The following is a 20,999-nucleotide window of genomic DNA, read 5'->3' on the forward strand; positions in this document are numbered from 1 at the left end:
CAGGGGCACTGACCTCTTTTCCCTTTGATTGTCATCAAAAAAGGACAACAGCCACCCACTGTGAATGTTATCAAAATTACACCTATCTGTTTTGTCAGACTGGCACAAAAATAGAATAGATGGTTTTGGTGTGCCATACAAGTTCAGTGATCAGTTTATGTGTGCCATGAGATGAAAAAGATTGCAAATCACCGTGTCAGTCTGATGATCCCCAGAGATGTATGTATTTGAGTTTTCACCATCTGTACAGTGGTGAATCATATCAACTAAAAAAGTGCTCACATTTTAGTTTAAAATTATCATTGTTTTTAATCCTTACCTGAACATACTTTGCTGATTTTAGAGAGAGAGGAAGGGGGAGAGTGAGAGAGAGAAATACCCATCGGTTGTCCCCCCATACGCGTCCCAACCTGAAACCCAGGCTTGTGCGCTGACCTGGAATGGAGCGTGAAGTGATTTGGAGGATGGGACGACGCTCCCACCGACTGAGCAGCCCAGCCAGGCAAGCGCTTATGTTTTAAAATAATAATAATGAGCCCTGGCTGGTGTAGCTCAGTGGTTGAGTGGGGGCCTGTGAACCACACGATCGCGGTTCGATTCCCAGTCAGGGTACATGCCTGGGTTACAGGCCAGTTCCCGGTTCCTGGCAGGGGACGCATGAGAGGCAACCATACATTGATATTTCTCTCTTTCTCTCCTTCCCTTCTCCTCTAAGATAAATAAATAAAATCTTTAAAAATAAATAAATAAATAATAAAATAATAATAATGGCGTCAGGATCTGGATGTTTGTTGGTGCCTGGAAGGCGATGTAGGGACTGAGTGCCCACCCCCCCCACCCCCCCCGCCCCGTGAAACAGGGTGCATTCTGAATCTGTTCCGTCCCATCTCCACTCCTACGACCCTGGGTCATGGTCGTCTCTCCACCCCACGGCTGCAATGTCGCCCTCCTACCCCCAACCACCCCCCACCGTGTACTCGGGCTCTTGGCCCCTCTAATTCATTATTAACTCCGCAGAGCCCACGCCCTAAAGGCTTCCGATGGCCCATGAAGCCAGGGTCTCCCCTGTCTTACATGGCCCGGCCCTCCATCTCCAGGCTGCGTGGCACTCTCCCCTGCACTCCAGACTCTCTGGCCACCTTCCTTGAGTTTCTCAAGTATACCACGAGCTACTTCCACCCTCAAGGCTTTCAGTCTGGAACATTCTTCCCCTGTCTGCCCATGGGTAATCTCTACACGTCCTTCAGGTCTCAAGTCTCACCTCTCCTCCCCTCACTGTCGTCCCTAAGGCTGTCCCTGCCGCTTTTCCGTCTTAGCCATCACAACATTTTTCTCTATCTGCTTGATTATCTGCGCCTTTCTTCCCACCCCCACTAAACCGGAAGCTCAACAAAGACAGGGGTTGCATTGACTTTTGCACTGCTGTTCCTTCAGCATCTGGGACAGGGAGGCCTGCGGCAGGCATCCAGTGAATATGCACCATTTGACTACTTGACAGATGAATGGATGCAAATAAATTTTATGTAAATGGGATGGTGCTGTCCGTGTCAACTCATTTCTCCTGCGTAGTACAACAGCACCGCACCTTCCCAGTGCAACACAGATCTGCGTCGTTCTTCGTGGTTCACGTGGTGTGCCACTGTCCAGCTGTGACATCACTGCCCGGTGTCCTCATTGACTGGCACTTAGGGTCTTATATCTAGGATGTTATAAACAGTGTTTTTAATCGATCGTGTGTTTCTATATTTCTTTTGGGTAAATTTCCGGAAGTGACATTGCTATGTCAAGAAGTATGCAGATTGTATAACCCTATAAATATTTTCATGCAAAAAAGAAAAAAACAGCAAGATTTCACTGGGCAGGTTCTCGAGGTATGACTTCAGATCTGAGAAGCTGCTTGGTTCATCGGGAGGGGCGGCAGGTGGCACATGAAACGCATCCAGGCCAGGCAGTTGAGTGCCTGGGGCCTGTGGACCTGATGGTGGGCTGCTTGCCGGAGGTGGGGAACGTGAGAGACAGCTGACTCTCCGACTCTCCGACTCTAAGTACGAATAAACTGATAAATGTACCACGTGACTTGGGCTGTGAAGCTTGCAAGGGAGAATCTACAGAAGACAAGGGGACAGGCTTCTTTAAGAAGCTGTGTGTGGGGGTGTGCAGGGAGGCATCAACTCTAGAAGGTCCCCAACCCCTAGGCTGGGTCAGCGGCTCTGACCGGCTCTGGTTTCACAGCTCGTAGGTCACAGGGAATGGAAGGGTCTGTGCCTAGGTCGCCCTGCTCCCAGCCTGGGCGCTTCCTACGATGGGACGAGAGGCCGTGATTCTTCCCTGGTCCCCGGGCTAAACACAAGGGAATGTTTATTGAACTTCTTGGAAATAATATGGAAAACAGCAAAGTCAACCGAAAAGGAAATGAATCAGTATAATGTCAGGTGAGCTGCATGGATGAGGCCAGGTCTGCATGGACCATGTTGGGTTTGTGTGAACCAGGTTGGGTCCTCAGGGACCAGGTTGGGTTTGCACGGACCATGTTGGGTTTGCACGGACCAGGTTGGGGCTATATGGACCGGTGGCCACCAGGGAAAATCTGCCAGGATGGGTCTCCTCTAAGCAAGGGAGAGGGGACCCTCAGTACTTCTTCACTGAGGAAAGGAACTCTGACTTGAGAGGACGCAGCTCCACAGAACTCCAGGAACAGGCGAGCCCTCCAGCTGCCCCATTCGCCCTGGGGCACCTCCCCAGCCATCTGAGGACGCCTGAGACCTCTGTCCTCCTGCCCCCCAAGGGCAGCAATGTTTCAGGACATGGACGGCAAATGCGAGGTGACCAGACCGGCTGGGTGCAAAGAGGTGGCTTGGTTCCTTGAGGCTGTGTCTTAGTTAGAGGTTTTTTTTTCCCCTTCAGTTAGATACCGAGCTTGAACTTGATCCTTTTCTTGAAATGCTGTTTTTCTTTTCAGACTGCCTTTTAAAAAAAGAACACAATACTTCCACTTCCAGGAAGACAGAGCACGCACACTTTTCTCCACTCTTCCACTCACTGCAGTGGAAAATTCCCAACAGTAGGTAGAAAACAGATGCAAAGGGTTCTGCAAGTTGGACAGGGGCTGGCAGACCAGCCGGGAACCTGAGGAACACCACGGTGGTACGTTCCCAATTTCCTTTTTGCCTCCTATGTTCTAGACTTGGGGTTGAAGAGGCTGGTGAGTTGAAAATACCAACAGGACCCAAAAAAAACCACCCCAAAATCTTCTCAACAAGCCTGCTCTCTACCAAAGGGTCCTCCTGGTAACACAAACTTTTAGACGATAACTCTCGGCTTCAACCAAACACCAACCGTGGGACTATACCGTAAGGCCAAGATTAAAACGTTTTTATTTTCTTAAACATCTTCTTTTTTAAAAAAAGATTTTATTTGTTTATCTTTAAAGGGGAAGGGAAGGAGAGAGGGAGAGAAATATCAATGTATGGTTGCTTCTTGTGAGTCCCCTGCTGGGAACTGGCCTGCAACCCAGGCATGTGCCCTGACTGGGAATCGAACTGCGATTGTGTGGTTTGCAGGCCCGCGCTCAATCCACTGAGCTACACCAGCCAGGGCTAAAATGTGTTTAAAAAGGCTTTACAGAGTAGTGCTGGCAGAGTAAGCATGAAGACCCCTTAAAAAGTCTGAATAAATCCCTCTCTCCTTCCCTTCCCCTTTAAAGATAAACAAATAAAATCTTTTTTTAAAAAAGAAGATGTTTAAGAAAATAAAAACGTTTTAATCTTGGCCTTACGGTATAGTCCCACGGTTGGTGTTTGGTTGAAGCTGAGAGTTATCGTCTAAAAGTTTGTGTTACCAGGAGGACCCTTTGGTAGAGAGCAGGCTTGTTGAGAAGATTTTGGGGTGGTTTTTTTTGGGTCCTGTTGGTATTTTCAACTCACCAGCCTCTTCAACCCCAAGTCTAGAACATAGGAGGCAAAAAGGAAATTGGGAACGTACCACCGTGGTGTTCCTCAGGTTCCCGGCTGGTCTGCCAGCCCCTGTCCAACTTGCAGAACCCTTTGCATCTGTTTTCTACCTACTGTTGGGAATTTTCCACTGCAGTGAGTGGAAGAGTGGAGAAAAGTGTGCGTGCTCTGTCTTCCTGGAAGTGGAAGTATTGTGTTCTTTTTTTAAAAGGCAGTCTGAAAAGAAAAACAGCATTTCAAGAAAAGGATCAAGTTCAAGCTCGGTATCTAACTGAAGGGGAAAAAAAAACCTCTAACTAAGACACAGCCTCAAGGAACCAAGCCACCTCTTTGCACCCAGCCGGTCTGGTCACCTCGCATTTGCCGTCCATGTCCTGAAACATTGCTGCCCTTGGGGGGCAGGAGGACAGAGGTCTCAGGCGTCCTCAGATGACTGGGAAAGTGCCCCAGGGCGAATGGGGCAGCTGGAGGGCTCGCCTGTTCCTGGAGTTCTGTGGAGCTGCGTCCTCTCAAGTCAGAGTTCCTTTCCTCAGTGAAGAAGTACTGAGGGTCCCCTCTCCCTTGCTTAGAGGAGACCCATCCTGGCAGATTTTCCCTGGTGGCCACCGGTCCATATAGCCCCAACCTGGTCCGTGCAAACCCAACATGGTCCATGCAAACCAAACCCGGTCCCTGAGGACCCAACCTGGTTCATGCAAACCCAACATGGTCCATGCAGACCTGGCCTCATCCATGCAGCTCACCTGACATTATACTGATTCATTTCCTTTTCGGTTGACTTTGCTGTTTAAAGGTAGATAAAGCAGAACATGGTTTTGTTATTAACATGTAAGATTTACCTATGACCACATGATGAAATATTTTACAGCCACGAATTCATTTGAGACTGTATACTGAGAAGGAAAATGTCCATGGTAATAAGAAAAATGATCACCCTTAATATGTCAGGCTTAATGCTACACTAGTTTAAAAGATCTCATTTAATTCTTAGAAGAATCCCATGGAGCACGTGCTTTTTGTCATTTCATTTTTACTCACGAATAAGTTGATGCATGAGATGAATAAATCACTTGCCTACCACCACAGAGTGGAGCTGGGATTTGATCCCAATCCCAAATGATTTCAGAGACAAAAAGCTTTGTTAAAGCACCTACTGCGTGGCCTCTAATCACCTCTCTTCCTTTAGCTGTTTACTTAAATGTCATCTTCTCACTAAGGGTTTTCCTATTCTAATTTCCCTTGTCTCAATTCCTCTCCCCTAAGATATACTTTTCCCACTTTTCACCATCCATATATAACACATTTTACCCAAAGACATATGGGAATTGGGAGCATGATAAAGATGACACCTCAAATCTATCAAAGGGAAGAAGGACTTTTTAATAAATGACATAAGGACAACAGGGTGGCCCTCTGGGGAAAAAATAACTTCTTGTCATCACTCAACCCTATACCAGGAAAAAAGCCAAAGGAATAAAAATACTAGAAGAAAACATGGGAAAATGTTTTATAATTTTTGGATTGAGAAGGCTCTTGTAATTTGACTCAAAACCCAGAAGTTACGGAAAGAAAGACTGAAAGTGAAAACGTCCAGATATTTGGAAACATTCCGTCGGGAGTCTGGGGCGAGACCCTGACAGCCTTCAGACGATGCCGATCGGAGAGCACGTTAGTTCAGGCCCAAGAAAGGGCTGACGTTTGGCGTTATCGACCAAAACCGCCGAAAAGAGCATGTTCTTTACCCCAGCAGTTTTGCTTCTAAGAGTTAATGCTAAACCTCAATTCACACACGTGTGAAATAACAAATACACGAGGCGATTCATCTGCAGTGAGAGCACAGCAAATGTCTGAGAGCCAGCCCAATGTCATTAATAAGGTCCTGGTTAAGTAAGTGACGGTACATCCATTAAAAGGAAAACTATGTGCGCGTTGCCAGATGAGGAAGCTGTACAGCAACAGAAAGCAGGGCTCTCTCTGGACAGAAATGACAGAAATGGAAATCAGCAGTAACCAAAAAAAGAAAAAAAAGCGCAGGACAGAACAGCGTATATGACCTCACCTTTCGTACAAAAACAAAGAAGTAAGAACTTATCCTTGTATTTGCTTGTGTATGCCTGAAGAAACCAGAAGAGGGTCCCTTTAAAAATACGGATAATAATTATCTATTGGGGTGACATTGGTAGGCAAGTAGAGCATTTTGTGATTTTTAAATTTTTGTTAAAATTACAAGTAAGGGGGAGTGGCGGGAAAAAAAAGAAAAAATTACAATTAAAATGTGGGTGACTAATTGCAAATTTTAAAAAATATCCCAAGGGGGTATTTTTTAAAATACACGATCGGGAAGTTCAAGTCCGAGGTCACCATGTGGTGGCCCATGCCTTAAACATTGGGTCGTGTGTGGAATCTTTGTCCTTCACTGCAAATACTGTTTTGCTATTCTCACCAGGATTCCAGATCATTCTCAGCAAACAGAAAGTTTAAACACATGAATGTTCTCCAGGAAATGTCTGGAAACTTCTTTTAAGAAAACAGGTGTTCCTGTTTTTCATCTGTGTGGATGAAGCCTGTATTTTTTTTCCTGTCTGTTGGCTTCAAAGCACCCACAGACAGGAACACTAGTTAAGTGATCACAATTTGTCATGTTGAAAAATAATGCCGCCTTATCATAATTTGATTGTCTATAATAAAACCCATATGGGAACTCCTGGCACCTTCTTTCAACTGGATATTGTCAACCGAATTTCGGCTTCCTTCAGGCCAAGTCCGCATGGTCAGAGGGAAAGCATACGCGAGGGCAGCGTGATCAAGGCGCAAAGAGCCCCGTCTGGAACGATTTGTGATAAACGCCTACCCTGCCAGTTCCCCACTGATTGCACATCACTGATGTCATTTTGAATCTTTGAGCCAGGAATCCAGGCCGAAGGTACTGTTTAACACGGGAAAATTTGTCTGGGAAACGTTGAATGCTACAATAACCCGTCACTCTGCTCCTTTCCATCTGTTGGAAATTTGAGCCACATGCAGCCTGAAATACAAGAAAAAGCTCTGTTTCCTCTCCCCGCTGGACGCCCCGATGGCTCAAGGCACACCATTGCCTAGGCAACGATGGTCTCCAGGCAATCATTAAGTCCTTACTTCTCCTCTTCCGAGTGCGCTGTCCCCTGCGTACAGCCACTGTCAGAGGTAGGAAGAAAAACGCATTTGGTTCGTTCTTCAAGGTGAAATGTACCTCCTCCAATTTGCCTCAAAAGGAAAGCAAATTAGTAAAGAAGCAGGAACTCACCTCAAAGCCAAAGTCTCCTCAAAACGTTTTGTGGAACTTCAAAATGTCCTAAGCAGATGGGTACTAACTAATTATTATTATTATTATTATTGTTATTATTATTATTATTTTACTTGGCTTTACTACAAAGTGGAAATTCACCTAAGGAGGGTCTATCACTGTAACTCAGTTTCTGCTTTTATTCTCCTCACTATTCCCGGCCCATTCACAACAGCTGATAAAAATGTATTCCCATTTTTTTAACCCCCCCCCCCCCCGTAAAAATGGGGAATGAACTCGAATAGCACAACCGAGAGAACAAGACGGGTACGAGAGGGCTCCAGAAACCGCCCATCCGCTGCGCAACCCCTCTCTCCCGTCTCCTGCTGCGGACGGCTGGGCCGGAGATGTGAGTGTGTTTTTAAACATCAGCGCTATTTCCGCACAAGGACTTGCCACGCAGGCTCTGGACTGCGCAGTTCGGGAACCACTGCGAGCACATAACCTCTGGTGGAAGCCCTGGGCAGCTGCCCATGGCCGGTTCCAGTGAACTCCGGATGCCTCAAGCCTCATGGCGCAGCTTAGTGGAGAAATCAGGGAATTACCGAAATTGTAGGGTTTTTTTTTTTTTTTTTTTAAACTCAGCTAGGCAGTTTGCTGTGCCTTCTTTTATAAAAAAAAATAAAGACTATAGATAGGCAAAGAGGAAAAATGTAAAATTAACCCTTTACCCCACTACCAAAAGAAACTACTACTAACAATTTCCAGTTTTTCATTCTACCCCCTTTGGGTGGAAGGAGGAACCTGTGTGTGGGCAGGTATCCCTCTCACCCCAAAGGGACCATTTTGTAGATTCTATTTTGAAACCTGCTCTTCTCGATGGACATTATCTCACGGCTGCCTTCCCACGTCTGTGATTCCATTTTCATGCTGTCCTTGTTTCAGATGTTCAGTGGGAGGGTGTACCACTGTAGTATACACGCCGTCCTATCAGAACTTGTATATCCTTCCAGCTTTTCCCTGGCAAGGCTAGAATTGAAAACAACTTTTAAAAAGTCTTGTGCATGACATTTTGCTCATTTTCTCAAGAAGTCCCCAGATGTCAAATCGCTTGTTGAAAAAGTGCGCATGTTTTAGGTCTTTAAAACAGATCACTGCCCAAGTGTGATGGCTGAAACACGCTTCCAAGTGACCCCAGGAGGTGATTAAGCATTACCTGCGATTTCAGGGGGCAATACAAATAATGTAAAGGCATTGAGACATGAAATGTAGATTTTTGTTCTCTTCTGGAATGTTTCCCGAAGAGGGGGATTAAAGGTGCCTTTTCACAGATCTAAAAATGCTCCTTACCCATCGTCCCTTCTCCTTTGGGGAGAAGAGAGGCAGCGCTGTTCATTTTATCTCCTTATGCTAATTGGATTGAGCTTGGTGCAGTAAGATGCTTTTAAAAAAAATTATCCAATAGGACACTTTTCATTGCACATCATAAGATCAACACCTGTTATAACACTCTGTAGAGTCATCCTCGGGGTACTGAAAACTGTGTCTTCGTAGAAGTCTAACACAGCACCTGCATGGTGGGGCCTCATGAATCGGCGGTATTGACTGATGCAGAATTGTTATGAGATGAAATGAATCAGTTGCTCATCACAGTCGTAGAGGGTGGGGAAAAGTCAATCACAGAAAGCAGTTCATATTTACGTCCTGTAAACAAGGGTTTCCCATGGTCTCTTCCAGCAACTCCTTGCTTTGGTAGGAGGTGAATTTGTCAGCTTGATTTCCAGTGGGAGGTGAAACATGGATAGAGAGTTAAGCAACAAGATTCTTTCTTCCTTCCTTCCGTCCTTTCTTCCTTCCTTCCTTCCTTCCCCCTCCTCTCTTTCTTTCCTTCCTTCCTCCCTCCTTCCTTCTTTTTTTTTTTAAGCCGTCATTGCTTTGGGGACATTCCTAAGGACACGTGCGTCATCACACTCTTGTATGATATGGAATGGAAGCATACACACTTGCTGTGGGCCCTGAGTGGGTGGGGCGTGACCCCCCAGGGCAGTCACATCGGGCAGCAAGGATGTGTGGAAGTTTCACCTGTCCCACAATTTGTTCTGACATGTCCTGATAATGGTGTTTCACATTGATTAGAGGAAAAATAGCCAGCGTTAAATAAACAAGACTTCAAAACACAAAAGCTAATAACCCATAGCCTAGAAAGTTTTTGCCAGCTGTTTAACAAACATTTCCCAATTGTGAGAAAACTGTTTTGAATGTTGGCAGAATTAAGTGGCAGACTTTCTAAGAATGGTTGGCATTGCACAGAAAAGAAGGAAAATCACATCCTTTTCCCTGAATTTTTAGATTAAACCAAACTCCTCTTTGACCCTACCCCCTACCCAATTTTAATTATCAGGCTCCTCTCTACTTTCTAGCTCAAAACTGTTTATTTCATTCATAGCCCTTTTCCTACCCTAGGAATATTTGTTTACTAATTTTCTTGTTTCTAGAATGAAAATTCCCATGAGCTATGTTGTTAGCACCCCAGAACCTAAAGCCATTCCCAGCACAAAGAAAGTGCTCAGATGTTTGTTGAATGAATAGATAAAAGTACCCACGTCTCTTATTTATTGCCCCACACCTGCCAACAGGTGGACTCCTAAGCTGCATTTACAGTTTACGAACCTTAAGGAGCTCCCAATGGTGAAGTAAATATTTTCATTGGCCCTCCACTCTACCACAAGGAAATGACAATGCAAGTGTGCCCGTGAGGGACATCTCTCATGGCGGCCCCCCGGGGGGTCCATGCAGGGGTGGGGACATATACATTACCTAATGTGTATGAGGGTCCATACATTAGGGCAGTTATTCTAATCTTGGATGGAGTGACTCAGGCAGCGAAGGGACAGTGGACCCAAAATTTATTTTGCAAATGCATTGCGAAGCACACTTCACTTGCTATCTCAACCGTGATTAATACCACACCAGGTTAAAGTCTGAATTAAAAAATGGGACAGATATATGATTTCACATAGTTTATCTAAGTGAAAGCATCTATATCAGACACACATTTTGAAGTCATTTTCTACTTAAGTTGTGTGAGGCAGAGCTGATAATGGAACGGCGATAATAGAGTGTAGCATCCTTTGAAGAGTCAGACTGTGATACGTATCCTCTTTACTTCCATCCAGTCCAGCTAAGAAACGTTACTGCGTGGTAGTGTGTGTGAGGTAGGGGGGAGGGGGTGCCCGGGTGCATAAGAAACAGTCAGATTCCCCAAGACCACTGTCTCCATACATGCAAAAAGTGATCATGGTAGAATGGAGTTTTTTGAACTTCAGATTGTGACTCGGTGGACTGGAAAATAATTCAGTGGGTCAAAACTAACACGGGACAGACAGAATAAAAAAGGATGGAAAATGCCAGTCAGTGCTACGTGATGTAAAGATACTGTTATTTTGTGAATTGTTTGCTTCATGTATGTACATTATATATGGTCCAGATATAAAATTGATTTCTTACTGTGGGTCATAGTCAAGTTAAAAAGTTAGTGCAATAAGTGTATTTAAATAAATAGATGATACTATAGCAGCCTTCACTGGTTTCATCCACTTAATGATTTCCTGACATATATAAAGCCGGATAGAAAAAAATGCATCCAATCCTATCCGTGGCAAATCATGTTTGCTGGTAACACCTGCTTTGTACTGAAGAAATTTTCCAGGCCTCCCCTCTACCTAAACAAACATGGACTTGGGACTCAGTGCCGCCCTGCGTAAATCTTAGGAGACCTCTTTCACTGGCTAGGACATTGTGACAACGTACAGTACTTTCAACTACGGCAGCCCCCTGAAAAGCACCAGGACCCGCCCTGTGAACCCATCAGTCCATGGCGGCCACTGGGGAGGAAACACTGGGCACGTGGGGCTGCCAGGGCAGTGAACCAAGCTCGCTCACCCTACTCCGGAATTCTCATTATGTGCAAGAAACAGCACAGGCTCCTCGTGAACCAAGCTACTATTAAGTGGGTGGGCTTTTCTTTGTTTGCCTTGTAGCGAAAAGCACCGTAACTGATACACCACTCAAACGCCATCACGCTGGAAGACCACTGATCCATTTCACAATTCTTTCTTTCTAAGTTTCCAACAATTTGGGAACTATGCTCTGTTATTTAGTGTTACTACTGACTGTCTGTGTCACGCTCCACCCTCACGACAGCCCCTCAGGCAAGTCGTATCTTCTTTTTGTGGACGGAAACACAAGCCTTTGAAATGAGTGAGTGTAACAGGGTTTAGTGACTGAGGGATCTTGATTTTGGTTCTGCCACTGATTTAGCTGTGTGGCCTTGGACAAGTAGCTTAACTTCTCTGAGCCCCTGTTTTCTCACCTCTTAGATGGCAATAAATATATCTACCTTGTTGTAAACATTTGCTAGCAAATGCTTCTTAGTGCTAAGTACATATGCATACAAATTATACTCTTAGAGCTGACGACTTTGCTTACTCTATAACTTGTATAATTTTTAAGATGCATTTCCCTCCGTACTGACCAAGTTCTCTTTACCTGTTCAAACGACACACCCTCGTGGCCCTAAAATAATCAAAACAAAATAAAAAACACAGATCTTAGTTCACTTGGTCCTCTAATGTTGGAACTAGATAATCCTTTTTTAAAAATTATTTTAACTTTGAGTTTAACTTGCTATTTCTGATTTTCTACTTACTAACATTTTTGAATTGCACATCCACAAGTTAACAGTATTCTGTTTTGCATACTTGCAACCTTATTGCATGTTGTTGGGAACTGCCCTGCCTGGTTTCAGAGGCTGTAACCCCCTGTGGCTAAGGCTGAGTGAAGAGACCTTGTGACCATAAGCCACTAAGGAGACAAAGCTTATCTTCCTGGCAGGGGCACCGCCTCTGCCCCCTTTAACTTCACCCTGCTTGGCCCACAGAAGACTGGTTAGCCAATGATGGGTAAGATTCCTCAAGGGAGGGTCGACCTAAGCCAGGCCTGGTCGCGAAGGGGTCCTCAGGGAAGGACTTGGGGGGGCTATAGAAAAAGGGGGTGATGGACCCTTACCCCTTGGCTTTGACATAGCCTGAGTCCTGTGAGAAGTCTCTTAATCTCTTGGCTGCCTTACTTCCCCTGCCCGACTTAAGCCTGAAACAATGCTTGGTGGTACAGCCCTGGGCAGGAACAGGAAGTTCCCTGCGTGATTAGACCTAAGAAAGAATGCATAAAATCCTGTGAGACCTGCTTTGCTAAAAATGCTCTCAATATTCTGATAAGCGTCCAAGCATGAAATGAGTTGGTACTGACCCTGATTCAGAATAAGCCCTCATAGTTCTTTGAATGTTACCTATTGTTCGATCCTTACTGCCTGACAATGATGAGCTTTACCCCTATTCCTGTGTAAACCGAACCCAATAAAAGCCCAATGAGGAACAAACTCATGGCCCTTCTCTTCTAAGAGATTGGCCACCTCTCCTCCCCAAGCAGATCATATCTTGGTAGACTTATTCTCATCTGTGGTGGATGGGGTGGGGCAGGGGGGCTGTGTGAACAGACCCCACCCCCCACCATAGCATGCCACTCAGACAATTGGTAAACACACAAGTGGGCATGGTAAGAATGGAGCTGGACGATTCTTTTTTGGCTGTGAAACTTGGATGAGTTGGTTATGCCGAGGTTGTGATTTTTTCATCTCCAAAACGCTAAGTATACAGAAATCCCCTTGTACGTTTTGTTGTTCCCATGAGATGATTCCTTCCATGTGATTTTATCACAGAATTTGACTTAAGGTATAGCATACAAAAAATACTAGAGGGGTTCATGTCGTCAGAGACCACCCAGGGGTGGGGACATCTGGTCAGCTTCATGAACTTGGCACTTGCAGGTGAAGTAAAGGTTTGATAAAGAGAGAGAGAAAGAAATACAGGTGACGAAAACAGTGGAGAGCAGCAGGCATTGGCCGAGGTTGTACACTGGCCAGACCGACTGGAGAAATTTAAGTGGAAAATACACTTGGAAAAATAGAGGGAAGGGTGTAGAGACCATTAAATGTAAGACTAGGAAACCAGGTCTGATGGGTGTAGGCACTTAAAGTCTATTTTTTCTAAAATAATTTTACAACTCCTGCAGTTTTTAAAACCCAAATTAAGACTTGTGTCTCTGGTTATGTACAACAGCTTTCAAATTAGGTTCAGTTATGCCGCCTCTGTGACTTTTGGTTGAGGACTATGGGAAGGAAGAATCATAGACTAAAACGTGGAGTAACAGACGGGGAGAAGAACCAATACACGCACGGCAGCTACATTTCCTTTTTCTCAAAATGTAGCATCTTTGTGTTAAGTTCTTTACTTGGCTTATTTATTGAACAAGTGTGAATCATGGAAGAATGTGCTAGATCCTCTTATTGTCCCCACTTTGCAGGTGAGAAAAGGAAGCTTGAAGTTAAATAACTTGCCCAAGGCCACACAGCCAGTAGGCGGCCGAGGCGCAGTGGAAACCTCAGCTCCTTGACTGCATTGCTTCCATTTTCGCCGACTACTCTACCAGAGGCCTCGGTTCTTTAATTCCAAGACTAAAAAGCAGTGGCCGGACAGAGACGCCTTTCAATGAGAAGAGGAAGGCTGTGCATCCAAGGCGCAGGCACTGGGCCGTGGGGGTGGTTGTTTTGGACATGAGTTTGCAGTGCTCAGGGAGCGTTCAAATGGAGATGAAGAGATTCGGGAAGACACCCGGAAGAGGCAGCTGGATATTTGAGTCTGGGCTTCGGGGCCGGGTCTAGGCTGGAGATATAAATGAAGAGTCGTCAGCAGATACTTAGGTTGTAACCCTTGGGCCTTGAGGAGGTTTCCAGGCGAGGAAGGAAGGGGAGTTAGAGAAGATGGTCAAGAGCTGAACCTTGGGGAATGCCAGGCAGGGGTGTCCGACCTGTTGGCGTCTCTGGCCCACACTGGAAGAGGAAGAGTTGTCTCGGGCCACGCCTTAAATACATCGTGACATATAATCACACACACACAAATCTATAATGTTTGGAGTAAATTTATGACTTTGTGTTGGGCCACATGCACAGCCAGCCTGAGCCACATGTGACCCACGGGCAGCAGGTTGCACATCCCAGACTTAGAGGGTCAGATCCAGCGAAGGAGATAAGGGAACAGCAGCCAGGCAGGTGGGAGGACCCGAAAACCGAGTGAGGGGGATGTTTCGAGAAGGAAGCCCCCCCGCCCCCCCCCCCCCCCCGGCTGCATCAGATGCGATTGGCCAAGTCCAAAAGGGTAAGGATGAGGCATATCTAGCTTGGCAACTGCAATGAGGGGGGGGAGGTCCAACATGGCGGTGACTTTAATGAGAACATTTTTTTTTTTTGTCAGGAACAAAAGCCTGAAGGGAGTGTGTTCAAGACAGAAAATAAGGGGAGGAAGCAAAATCACTGAGTACTTTTCTCCATTCCAGTAGTCGGAACAAATCTGCGGACCTGTGCGCTTATCCAAGTCTTCTTGTAAGAAATGATGCCTCTTTCTAAACTGTGTGATCGCGGAAGGACTGGGATGATGATTTATCTTCCAAATGCCTTGCGTGAGGCTGGTGTTTAAATAACAATTGCAGAATTTAATTAAACTTTGAAAAGAAAGGCAATATCCCTCCTTATATCTCACGAATCTGCCCGGCAACACTTGAGGTATCTCCTCCCGCCCCCGACACAGAGACACTTCTGGAAGTCGGGCTGACAACAGAAATTGATTGTGTGTGTGTGTGTGTGTGTGTGTGTGTGTTGAACCAGGAAAGGTCGAATTTTCATTTTTGTGTGTGTGTGATGAATCGTCAATGAGCATCTCATAGCTCTTGGTTCAGTTGTTGGGAGGCGAGAAAAATGAAAAGCTTCTCCTTTCCAGCATGTTGGCCTGTGTGAATCACGGCCCAGTGAAACCTTTCAGGCATATAATTTATCTTTTCTTTGGCCTACGTAGTAAATGCTTCATTTGTTCATGAATTCTGGCCTTGTTTTAATTATGCTATGCCCTGAATGTCGTTTTCTACAGCACAAAAATCAGACTGTCGTTCTGAAAACACAGAAGATTTGTGTGTGCCCCCCTGCGCCCTCCCCACCTCCCCGCAGAATGAAATGGTGGCATCCTTTTCCTGATTCACAGCTCTGTGGGCTTGTGGTTGGAATCCCAACCTAGTAAGGGGCTCGGGGCAAGGCTTGTGTGGGTGGGTGGGCAGGGGACAGCTGACGTGGCTGAGCCGGGGGCATAAATTTACTCCCAGGATTCTGAATCAATACATTGATGGCCATTTAGGCGACTTCCACCAAGGAGGCCATTGATTGAGGAGTTTTATTCTTGTTTCTTTCTGAGGCCTGGATTCTCTCATTACACTTAGAGAACAATTGATTTTTTTGTTGTTGTTTGCTCCCCTACACAACTGTGCAGCCAGAAATCAGATGAGAAAGCTTAACAGTCAGAAGGCCAGGCTGTCTGTGTGTGTGTGTGTGTGTGTGTGTGAGAAAGAGAGAGAAAGATCTTTGCAGACATATGTATTTGCATATGCACAAATTCACAGACTAAAGGAAACAATGAATGGCTATTTCATAACGTGTCTATGTTTTCTATGCAGATTGCAGAGTGGGCACTCAATGTTTCAAATCCCAATGATACCACCAACAAAGAGTGGAAATTGGTAGTGTAACAAAGACAGATGCAAATTCTGTTAGTGAATGTAAGGGGGCTAACTCACTCACAAAGGAAGACGAGGTGCAATTTTGGGGTCTTCTCAGAGGTTCCTAGATCTTTAAAACACTGCCCATGGGCTTGGCTGTGTTAGATGCCGGCCCTACTCCCAACAGGAGCCCCTGTTTCCTGACTCCATTCTCATTTCGATGCTCATCCCACGCAAACTGAGGTGCTCTCGCTCAGAGTCTTCAATTAAAAAGAGAAAGCTGAGCTGATAAAGCACAAGTCTAAAACGACTTTGCACTTTTCTGAAAATAGGAATGGACTGAGTGCATTGGGGCTTTATGGTGAAATTACGTGTGTGCGAGGCTTGGTTATTAGTTGCTAACATCGTTTATTTAATCAAGAGGGAGATTTGGATGAGGCGCTAGACACCCATCCGGAGATGGGTCTTTCCACAAATAACTGAATCTTTCCCTAAGTCAGGCCCTGGGTTGACTCCAGAGGCCCATACACAAAGCGTGACAATTCGCCAAGTCTCAACCTCAGAATGGCCTTGGCAGCCCGTGGCCCCCTCTGAGATCTCAGCCAGAGTTTCCCCACTCAGAGTAGAGTGGTCCCTAGTTTCTCAAATGTTCGTGGATATCGATAACCAGTTTATAGCCCCCAAACAAGCAACTTTCTGCCTCGGGTTTCCACCGTGATGGAATGTTCCCTGGACCAGCGAGCCTCATTCTCCGCCGTCTGGGCAGCCTCTCCAACACATGCTCCCCCCCCCCCCCCACGCCAGCAGAGCACCTGGCACCTTGCATAATAATTGTAGGTTTTTTAAATTCCTCTTCTCTGCTGCACTGCACACTCCCTAAGGACAAGGGCACTCTGTCCCGTCCCCCACTGTGGCCTGGCATCACCTGCGTGTGGCCATGTCACAGCCGCTGTGTCACAATATCATTTTTTAAATCCTCGCCCGAGCATATGTTTATGGATTTTAGAGACAGAGGAAGGGAGACAGAGAAACGCTGATTGGTTGCTCCCTAAACACGCCCCTACTGGGAATCGAATCTGCAACCTAGGTGTGTGCCCTGAGCAGGAATCGAACCTGCAACCTCTTGGTGTACAGGAGGATGCTCCAACCTACTGAGCCACACCAGCCAGGGCTCAGCAAAGATTTGATGCTGGAATGCATTGAAAAACTTACTTTGAATTACACAGAAAGCAATTTAATTGGCTTCTGAGTTGGTGCCTTTGGGGAAGTGGCCACTTGAAGGGCAATTTCTTAAAATTTTGAAGGGAAACTTGAATACTGAATTTCTTGGAGTCAAATTTTACAAGAACAGCTTAAAGAACACTGGAGGTAAGAACCTAAACACAGGACCCTAGTGATCTTTTCCCAGTTGTAACTGTTCGGGATTTTCAGCTGGTGTCTAGCCTACGCCATACAATTCTTGACACCGCCCTAGATGCATGAAAACCACAGAGTGACGTGACGATCATTCCCCTTAAGAAAAATACGCGCACACCCTCTGGAACAGAGCCTGGCATGCCGTGAGTACTCAGCAGTGGACAGCCTGTGTTTCATTAGCCGTGTGGCCGTGCGGTTAGCTGTTATTGAGACACACACGTTAGTAATCAGGACACACGACCACATAATAAAAAAACTCAGTCCATTTAATTGTTTCCTGGCTCTAACCTCAACTAGAGGCACTTGACTTTATCCGAGGGTTTGGAAAAAAAACCAAAACTGTTATTTAAAAGTCCATTAACTGAGGAAACAAGTGCCTTAAAATACAGCGTATTAATTTTTATTTCCTTCTTCACGCAAGCAAGGGGTTCCTGTCTCAGGCCCGAACACAAACAGACTTGTCATGCTTAAAAGCAAATGCTCTTTTTTTTTTCAGATCAAAAGAACTTGCCTTTCTTTGTACAGGCTGAGAGGGTGTCAAGAAAAAACTAATTCTGGATCCCTCCCTAAACAAAAGTCTAGTTTTTCAAAGGTATTACTCCAGGTTGTTGGAAAATCATTAGGACATAAAAGAGCCTGCCCAGAGCAGTAAAAACTCTTTATTTAAACCCACCCTTTACTGCAAAAGATAGTTCAAGATCAATCCCGGCTATTAAAAGACGCGAAATGTGTTTCAAGGGAAACCTTTAAACGCACCGGGCGTGAGACTCGCTGCTGAGACCGGGCAGTGGGTCGGTCTCCCAGGAACCGTGTTTATCTGGCTAACACCGTCCCCTCTGCACCCCATGGATCACAGAGGCAACCTGTCTGGCTTCCCCTTTGATAAATGGAAGGAGGGATTCATCTGTAGGTAACTCGCCTCCTCTTGCCTCTTACATAAAACAGATGCTACAGCTGGGGTTGTTCTGCAAACAGGTGTTCCTGCCCCTTGAAACACGGGGAGGCACACGATCCGATGTGACTGGGGCGCAACCTGTGTGCCATTGTCTGGCCCCTGCCACCCCCCCCCCCCTGCCCCCCCGAGCTCACATCAAGGACGAAACAGGTTGCCCCTCGCCAGCACTTACCCTCTCTTCAGGGACATCATGAGACAGCCCGGGGAATCCGGGAATGTGGTCGGCTGGGTCCTGCTGCTCCCCACACTTGGCTTCCTGTTGGCTGTCAGCCGGCGCCTTCTCCTGTCCCTTGTCCAGTTTGAAGAATTTGTCAAAAAAGCTGGCGTCCTTAGGCTTGGCGGGGGCTGCTCCCCCTGACTCAGGGGGCAGAGGCTCCGGTCCGCCAGGGGCAGAGAAGCCTGCGTGTTGGGCGGGGGTCTGGCCCGGGGCTTTATTTGGGCTGAGGCCCTGCGCAGCTGCCAGCGGAAGGGCCATTCTGTCACTCGGTTCTTTGTTCCCCGGGGCTTCGCGGGAGCTGACATCAAGCTTCCCTGGAGCGGCGGATGAATCCGCGGCTCGGTCTTCGGTACGTCCTGGTACAGGCCGAGAGAGTGTCAAGAAAAAACGCGATTTGACAGCTGGGGCCTCAGCTTTGGCCTCTGTCCCAAGATTCTTTCCGTTGGCACCCGCGACAGCGCTGCTCTCCGCTGTCTCGGGGGAAGAAGTGGCCACACTGTCTTCCTTGACACTTATCCCCAAATCGACTGTAAACACAAACATCAACAGCGGTCATTCAGCCACGCGAGGAAACTCAAGGAGGGATAATGGACTACAAACCTACACAAAGGCCACCACGCACACTGGGACTCTTGTTCTCCGGTCACCCTGTGGAGCAGAAGGTGGTTCTCTAGATGTCCCCGGACCCTACTCTTCTTGGGAGAGAGGAACACAGGGTTAGTGAGGAGGAGGGCCAGTTCCTGGAGACTTCACGCCAGGCGCCGTGCATGTGATGTTCATATTAATTATCTTTGCAGGAACCCCATCGCAAGCAAGCTGTCATGCATTCAACTTAGGAGCTTGGGGTCTGCATTGGAACAAGGTGTCTCAGCCTTGGGACTCCTGGCATTTGGGTGGGATCCTTCCCTGGTAGGGGGCCCCTGTTGTGCATTGTGAGGGTGTTCAGCAGCATCGTTGGCCTCAACATCCCCAGGTGCCAGCAGCGACCCCAAACTGTGACAACCAAAAATGTCACTGGACCTGGCCAAATGTCCCTTGGGAGGCAAAAATGACTCACCTTTGAGAACCGCTGAGTTAGAACGTCTATTTGAATCCTAGTTACTTACTTTTTCTGTGTCTTATTGTCTGGTAAAGCGAGGCACTTCTTCAGGGAGATTGTAAGAGTTACTATTCCTAGTGCCCACAGAACGGTGCCTGGAATATCATCAGTGTCCAGGCAGTGCCCCAAGCGCTAGCTGCTGGCATGACTCGTGAGAGGGGAAATGGACAGCCAGAGAGGCTGGGCTGGTCCCACCAACTGCCCGGGAAGCTGGTACAAAGCAGCATCTGGGTACAGTTAGAAATAGGTTGAGAATACGAAAACATTTTAAAAAGAAAGACTCAGAAAGTTTCTGTTGTGAAGGCTGGAAGGGCCGATGGACACAGAAGAAGGCAAAGTCGACCCGGGCCCACCTGGAATCAGAGGCGGACGGTGCGCTGGCCCAGACAGAGCCGACTGTGAGGAGACCCTGTTGCTAGCCCCTGGCCGTTGTATTTTGACTTCTGCATCGACCTAATTCCACTGCCCTCTGCTCTGGGTCCCTTTGATAAAGCAGAGTGATATTCAGCAAAAGAGAGACACACCGCCCATTTGGGAACCACAGTGAAAGATCACGGTGTTTCTGCTGAAAAACTGCATGACCTCGGCCAGGTCACTAGACATTTTTTGAATTTCCTCAGAAGACAAGTGGGAACAATAGAAGCCCCGGGGCTGGGTTGTTGCCACGTTCAGAGGAGACAGCTCTTCCCGAGAACCCAGCACACCGCCTTTTCCTTCGTAGGCTGGGAGAGTGGACAGAAACCGTGGTTGTTTTAAGGTTTCTCCCACGCCTTTGCCAGTATTGCATCCTGCTTTATACACGTGTGGACGGCTACTTCTTCATATCTGTTTGCGGAAAGACAGAGAGAAAGCGAGAGGGACGGAGGTTTCTTTGGGTCTGGCTGTATTGTTCATTAGTATGGAGTGAAAAATACACATATACCCATACCCATCCATTAGCAATTGTTTTTGCCAAACTCTGATATCTCTAGTGTCTAGAGTCAGGAATAAATAAACATGGAGAGATGGAGAGGAGAGAGAGAGAGAGAGAGAGAAAAAGAGAGAGAGAGAGAGCAAGCGTGAGAGAGCTGGGCTCTGGTGCAGAACGGCGGTCTCCCCATTTAGCACCAAGGAGCAGAGAAGAAACGGATCTAGGGCCCCAGGCAGAAACTCGCACCCCAAGGAAAGCACCCTGCAGGAGCCCTGACTGTGTCTCCTAGGTCTCCTTGGCCTTTACTCTGTGGTCCAGGGATCTATAATCATGGTGAATATGATTCCCTGGGAGGTTGGGAGGGAGAGTGTGGGAGTAAGAACAGGGTAGGTGGACGTGTCGGGGTGCCCAGTCTGCGGATGAGGCGTCGAGTGAATATAAGTGGATTGTGGGGATGGTCCGTGCCAGGGATGGAACGAGGATGGAAAGACTAAGATTCGAAACAAGGAAGGGCTTTGCAAAAGGCTGAGAACAT

At 46.7% G+C, this 20,999-nt stretch overlaps 1 protein-coding gene across 14 annotated transcripts in view; it reads right to left on the bottom strand.

Moving 5' to 3' along the window:
- Positions 1-20,999, bottom strand: part of BCAS1 (brain enriched myelin associated protein 1) — an 80,384-nt gene that overhangs the window by 37,695 nt on the left and 21,690 nt on the right. For all 14 annotated transcript variants that reach the window (XM_037059932.1, XM_037059924.1, XM_037059925.1 and 11 more), the window contains one exon: positions 18,411-18,982. In XM_037059932.1, coding sequence (XP_036915827.1) covers positions 18,411-18,982 — 572 coding nt within the window. The remainder of the gene's footprint in view (positions 1-18,410; positions 18,983-20,999) is intronic.

The sequence above is a fragment of the Sturnira hondurensis genome, unplaced genomic scaffold (genome assembly GCF_014824575.4).
Source record: "Sturnira hondurensis isolate 20B ecotype Veracruz unplaced genomic scaffold, ASM1482457v3 Scaffold0011378, whole genome shotgun sequence".
Classification (NCBI taxonomy): Eukaryota; Metazoa; Chordata; class Mammalia; order Chiroptera; family Phyllostomidae; genus Sturnira; species Sturnira hondurensis.